A 7,223-nucleotide genomic window follows, 5' to 3' on the forward strand; every position below is an offset into this window, starting at 1 on the left:
ATTCCTAGTTTATTTGTAAACAATAAACAGTAAGCACTGTTTACATACAGAAGCTTAGCCAAGTATGTCATCCCAGTGATAAAAAGCCTGGATTCTAATTCTCTCTCATAATTCCCACAGCTGTAAAGCAGAAATACATGTACTTATCTAGCAGAAGTTGTATAGACTATATGATATCAATCAGCACTTAAACCAGAGTACTTCATTCTATAAAGCACTGTCTAAGTGTTTGCTCAATAATTTTTTAAATAAAAGAAAATCTAGCGTTTTCTCTCTGGATTGCTTCCTTTTGAAGGATAGTTGTCCTCCGCCCTGTGGGTGAGCTTGTGACTTTGTGGGGCCTCAGTGTCTGAGGAGCTCTTTAGTTGCTAGTCCTTTCTTACATCACTGACATCACAAATGATGGGTATCTCTCTGGTTATATTTCCTTGGTTGTTTCCTCATGGTTAGCTACTTGTATGTTCTGCTGCTTTCTCTAAAAACTAAACTCTCATTCTCTGTGATTATCACTAATGTGTCAGTTATATTCTGTCAGGTAATGTATAGGTTTATAGCTGAATATAAAGAAGTTGTTGATAGAAACTTGAATTCTGGGTAGAATAACTACACTGAAAACAGACTGTAGTCAGTGTAAATGATGCTCACTAAAGTATTCCAAAAGTCCTATGAAATTCTTGAAATCAGTGTATAAGCATCATATCAAAATTGTGCTAAAGTGGGACTGGAGCTATCTAGCTCAGTGGTAGAGTGCTTGTCCAGCTCCTGAGATTAGTCTTTAGCTACAACACACACACATGTACAAGTAAAGAACATAGATTTAGTTTACCTAACTTCATATTTATAGAGGACTTTGCAAACAGAAACTGCAGTTACGTCATTTTATTCTGAAATAGGACATTTCTTGTTGTACTGAGAAGGTACAATGCAGGTCCAAAGAATAGGAACTAGACTATGTTTTGATCCAGTAACAAATTTCAGTGTTTTCTGTTCCTAGAACCTTTGCTTTTATCTCATTTTCTCTTTGTATTTATTCATATAAAAATTCAGAAAAGTAACAACATTTTTTCTGCAATAACTTTTGTGTTGACTTTTTCAAAATGTTCCATTGCTCCATAGTGATTGTCTTCATTTAATTATTAATGTCTTGGAAGATGTGTTCAAAGGCATAGATTGAGGCCTCATAACTCAGGTTCTCCAGAGGGCATTCTGGAAAAGTGTCCGTGATTCTTTCCCCTTTTAAAACCAAAGATAGTTTTGGTATATTTTTTTCTAAGTGTGGTTTTCGATTTTGTTTTTTATAAGAAAGTAATTTTCATGATTATAACACACAAATGTGAATAAAATATAACTTAAGCCTTTACAAATGTTATAATAGATCCTGGTGCATTTTACTTTAGAGATATGTGATCATCAAGCAAGGCCTGGTGGCACAGGCCTCTAATCCCAGCTCTTCTGTAGACTGAGGACAGGGGATTGCAAGTTCAAGACCAGCCTATGCAACTTTTAGTGAGATGCTATCTCGAAAAGTAAAAGCAGTCTAGGGATATGGCACAGTGAGCAGCGTGGTCAGAGCCCTGGGTCCATCTGAAGCACCACAAAACAGATGAAAAACAAATGAGCCAACATATATAAACAGGCTGAGGATGTAGTTCAGTGGTAGAGCACTTGACAAGTTCAGTCCATTAGCACTCCCTCCTAAAAAACAAAAAAGTGATCAGTTTTAAGAATATGGTACAAAAGAAAGTTGGCTTGTTTGTCATTTTTCAAAGATCAAGATAGCACATGGAAGGTTGAAACAGGAGGATTATGAGTTCAAGGCCAGCCTGAGCTACATAGTGAAATTGTCTCAAAAACAAACTGTTGGATCTGGGAAGAGTTGAGGTGTGGAGAGTGGGAGTCAATATGATCAAAATGTATGAAATTCTGGAAAAGAATTAATAAAAAACTTTAATTCAATATAATTAAAATTCAAGGATGATCCCTAATTTATAATGGTCCAGTGTATGATTTTTCGGCTTTCCAAAAGTAAAGCGACAATTCTAAAGGAGTCTGCTTAAGGACTATTAGGGAATTTATGAGTATAAATTGAGGAAATATGCCCAAGAACACAGAACTGAGTAGACAGCTGAAGTCATCCTCTGATCTGACCGGGAGCAAATCCACCTGGCAGTTTGATCACACCAGGAAGCAGGAAACAGAGAGAAGGAACCTTGTGACCCCCTCTCCCGTTCCTTTTAAGAGGTCCTGTACAGTGGCAAGCAGCACCACCTCCTTCTGGCCATATAGCCCAAGGTCATGGGCTGAGCAAATACCACTCCACAATAGTACAAACAAAAGCATGCAGGCACTCTGCTCTTCATTTTCAGTATGGTATTCAGTAAATCATGGGAGATACAAAAAAATAAATAATAAAATGAAGCATTGAACAAAGAGAGCCACCTCCTCGGGCTCTACTTAAACTTCTTTTCGTTCTTTTTTGGTTTTTTGTTTTTTGAGACAGAGTTTCTCTTTGTAGCCCTGGCTGTCCCGGACTCAGTCTGTAGCCCAGGCAGGCCTTGAACTCACAGAGATCTGCCTGCCTCTGCCTCCCAAGTGCTGGGACTAAAGGCGTGTGCCACCACCACCACCTGGCTCTTCCTCTCATTCTTATTGTAACATCATTTTATTTTGAGCAGTTATATTTAAAATTTTTTTATTTTTTTAAAGGGCTTGTTGTTGAGATAAACTGACATACAGAGACGGCAGCTGCCATATAAGGAGACTATAGCCAGAGAAGTCGTTACTGCAAGGCACTGGTTGTCATTTAATGCAGCTGTTCAGAGAGGCTTTGAGGGGCAACAATTGTGGGTTTTGTTTTGTTTTGTTTTTTCTAAGGAAGAGTTAAGTTTTGGTAAGTGTGCTGCATTTAAAAAGTCAAGAGAAAGCTATTTGCAGAGAACTTCACTGAAGTGTTCTATGTTGGGACTGAGGAGAACTTATATTCTCTTATTTTCTGATTTTTTTTTTCATGACCACTATAGATTATCTTTATAATTAGAGATGATGGTGGTGAGTTTTTGAGAGTGTCTCCTATAGCCTTAGGCAGTCCTGGAACTGGCCCTGGAGCTAGGAATGGCCTGAAACTCTGACCTCATGCACAACACTAGCTCTTCAGTCCTGGGGATTCCTAACGCTTTGTTAGCTCTATCTATTGTACATTTGTCTGTACATACCTGTCAGATGGTTCTTATTTTCCTTTTAGGTTGAGGATGGTTGCTGTGTTTTGTTTCTTTGAGATAGGGTCTCATGTAGCCCAGGTTAACCTCAAGCTCTCTATGTAGTCCAAGTCTTGAACTCCTGATCCTTCTGCCTCCAATTCTGCCCTAGTGCTGGGATTACAGGTGTGAGCCACCATGCCCAACTCAGAATGTTTGTTAAAATTAAGTCTTACAAAGTAGTGATAGACTTTTCACTCTTCAGCCATGCAGCTAAGAAACAGTACAGTTAAGATAACAGATAAGAAATGAGAAAAGATTGCTGTAAAGCTGAAAAACTGGAGACAGTGTGAAACTGTCTGGCTGTGGCAACTTTGGACCCTGTTCTTGATATATATTATTTTGTTTGCAGATGATGAAGAACGAGAGCTTCAGATGGATCCTGCAGACTATGGCAAACAGCGCTTCAATGATGTCCTTTAAGTCTAAGGGATGCTCAAAACCCAAAGTGCTTCGCAGTGAATCATCTCTATTTGTCAATTTTGACTTCTGTTGTAAAGATCAGTCGTCGTTGTATCAGTTGTAAAGATACATTGAGATAGATTTAAGGAAATTTTAATGAAGGAATGTACCAATGTACATATATGAACTTTTTCATATTGTATTATCAAAGCAGATACTTTTTTGGTTACAACACAGCTGAGCCAAAAACAGTTAATCTTTGCATTTAAAGCAAACTAATGTAAATTTCACATTTTATTGAACCTAATTTTTTTTCACAAAAAGACAAAGGAACAAATGTTTGTACAGGTTATATGCTGCACATAGTGTAATGGCAGTGAGAAGTTAGTTATTCAGCTGAAAACTCTAGACACTAATACGTTTTTGTTACCTGCCCCCACCCCCATAGGTGTCCTCTACTGCCCCTCATTTCACACTCTTTAAAGAGTTACGCTAGAATAGTTACACACAAAAGTGGGGACCTGGATGCCAAGCAATGGGCAATGTGTGTACAGAATGACCTCCCTGTTCCTTTTATTTTACTCGAGGAAAGTCCAAGTCACCATAACAATATTTATGTTATTCCTTACTTAGTTCTTGAAGTTGCGGAATGCATGATTGACAATGAATTTTTATTTTTTCAAGTAATACCAGTACTGTTTAACTGTAGTCAGCACTGGCTAAAATTCGTTATATTTTCAGAGTTGAATCTGGTGAGTGTATTCACCGTTTACGTGACAGATCCTGAAAGTGACTAAATCCACCTTGAAATGAGTCTGCGATCAGTACAGCAAAACTTTTCTGGTAGTTTTAATGATTGTATTTGATTAGACTTTTCCAGAACTACTAAGTAAGGGATTTTAACAGGTTTTTATTAATGAATGGATGAATAGAAGTACCGTGACGTCTACAGCTGTTTTATTGAAATAGCCGAAAACTTTGTAATAAAAATGAATATTTGTAATTAATGTTAGTTAAGAACCCACCAAGCTCATTTGCTAGACTTACTGAATTATTTTCAGTGTATTGTGTCTTTTGCCATTATTTCATTAGGATATATAAGCTAGCTAATCCTTCTTTTCTGGTTTCAAGCACTTTTAATTTTTTTTAGTGTTCCCTAAAAATGAAAGGTATTGATGATAAGGGGGAAATGTAAGGCTGTAAACCCCGTTTTTTAGAAGGGCTGCTTTAATTGCACATAAAGATGAACTACTTGGAGTGACATGGCGCAGGGTGTGAGGCCTAGGTTGATTCCCAGCACTGAAAATAACAACAAAGTAAACACACATGAAAAGCCCCCCACTAAGGCTCTGTTCAAAATACTAATCTATAGAAGAAGCAATTGTTCACCTACTGACAGACCTAAGTTCTTATAATTCAGTCCAAAGTTATTTAATGGCCAGAAAAAGATGGAGTCATTTATTAAAATTGACTTTTCCACTATATCAGATTATCCAGTGTTGAGGAGGCAGAGACAGATGGGTCCATGGAGCTCGATGGCCAGCCATCCTGGCCTAATTAGTAAGTTCCGGGACCCAGTAAGGGACAGCTTGTGAGGAACACCCTCCCCCCACAGGTTGACCTCTGGCCTTCCTACACCTGCACACACGTAACTGCTTGTGCACACAAACACTCTCATACACACACCAAGAAACCAAACAGTTTATACTTTTGTTGTCAGTAAAGTCAGGCCTCCAGTAAAAAAGTATGATGATTACATTAAAATGTAGTCAAAGGGGAGTGATGCACATGCACAACAGTTAGCAAGGGGAGCCAAATCTACAAATGCCTAGAGATACTTCATACTTGATATTGTAGAACTGGATAGACGAAAGCATAAGGTCTCCTGCTGATTCCATTGTCCTAAAAACGGTCAGTTGGTTGTATGGTAACTATCCATACACAGCAAAAACTTCATTTAGCAGCCTAGACATTTTATAAACTGGGGAACCTTGGACCAACTGATATTTCTGACTATATTAACATTGTAGTGCTGTAAAGTACTATGTGGATCTCTTTAAATTGTGACATTCTACAGTCTGTATTAGAAATGGTGTTTTGTTTTGTTTACAGTGTTTTACTTCTGCCTTAAGAATTAGGGTTGGTTGTTTTGTTTTGTTTTAATGTATTTTTGCCCTGAATTAAGTGTTAATTTGACAGGAACGCTGCTTTTAAAAATCTTACTGGGTTCTAATAAATTAAAAGTTAAACTTGTTTCACAGTTTTGATTTTGCTAGATATATATAAAATTACATGAATGTAAACATTTGCATCTTGACACTGAAATTTGAATAAATGTTAGCATTTATTTTAAGTTAAACTGAACTACACGAGTAGGGTTGTTTACTGTAGGGCCAGCTTATTTGGCAAAGGTAGAAAGTCATCTGTGTGAATAAGTAAATAAGATGGACAAGGTCTGTTCTAGAGCTTACATTCAAATGGAAGCAGTCAGCACCCAAATGAATCAGACAAAATATGATAAAATGGAGAGATGGGAAAAGGGGGGGGGGCTTTACCTAGGGAGGAAGGTTAAGTAACACTAAGTATATTTCAGATAGACACACTGGGCCTGGGTTTGGCTTTTGAAACCTCAAAGCCCACCTCCAGTGACATACCTCCTCCAACAAATGTCCACACCTTCTAATAGTTCCATTCCCTGGTGACCAAGCATTCAAATCTATGAGTCTGTGGGGGCCATCCTCCTTCAAACCACCATATAGATGTACACACACACACACACACACACACACACACACACACACGGGGTGGAGGTGGGAGGGATTGTTTAAAGAAGTTGTGCCTCTTGGAGCAATGATGCTTCCTAAAAGAGCCTTGGACTATCTAACAAAAATCCCAATACTATGCATGAGAAACCCTTCTCAACTTGTTGGGTAAGGGAATTCCAAGAGACAAAACAATATAGGCTCTTGCTGTTGCCCTGGTTGTCTCTCATTGCTGAAGACTTGATACACCTCAGATAGAACTTGGAGTAATGGAACTGATCTGGAAACCTCCCTGAGGAGTGGCTCTCATAGTATCAGTGCTGTGCAGGCTGCCGAGAAAGCAGCACTGGGCAGTCCTGCCCTGCTGTAAAGCCTGTGAACCACAATTACTGGACCAGCAACATGTCTACAATGGTAAAATAACGGCACATACCTGGATGTTTCTCTCCTGCCTGCCAGTTCCCAAATAACCAGTCAGAGGCTTAATATTAATTATAAATGCTCAGCCAGTAACTCAGGCTTATTACTAACTAGCTCTTACACTTAACCCATAAGTAACCCATTCTTTTTTTTTTCTTTGAAATTTTAAATACATTTATTTTATTGAACACTGATGGTTCAGAGCTAAGATTTCCCCAAAAGAACAAGTGTTGAAAGACTGGTTTCCATTGCAGTAATATTTAGAAGTGGGGCTTCTGCTTTGCTTATAATCATATGCTTAGGAATAACAAGACTCAACCAAAGTGCTGAATAGTTCCAAATGTCTTACTCTTTCACTGCAATTCTGAATCATACTACCTAGGAT

General features: G+C 38.2%; 1 protein-coding gene across 2 annotated transcripts in view; it reads left to right on the forward strand.

Moving 5' to 3' along the window:
* Positions 1-5,909, forward strand: part of Golm2 (golgi membrane protein 2) — a 67,665-nt gene extending 61,756 nt beyond the window's left edge. For both annotated transcript variants that reach the window (XM_052722855.1, XM_052722853.1), the window contains one exon: positions 3,607-5,909. In XM_052722855.1, the coding sequence (XP_052578815.1) occupies positions 3,607-3,677 (71 nt within the window). In that variant the 3' untranslated portion in view covers positions 3,678-5,909. The remainder of the gene's footprint in view (positions 1-3,606) is intronic.
* Positions 5,910-7,223: the final 1,314 nt, after the last annotated feature.

Source organism: Peromyscus californicus, unplaced genomic scaffold (assembly GCF_007827085.1).
Source record: "Peromyscus californicus insignis strain IS unplaced genomic scaffold, ASM782708v3 Scaffold_7__1_contigs__length_154581171, whole genome shotgun sequence".
Classification (NCBI taxonomy): domain Eukaryota; kingdom Metazoa; phylum Chordata; class Mammalia; order Rodentia; family Cricetidae; genus Peromyscus; species Peromyscus californicus.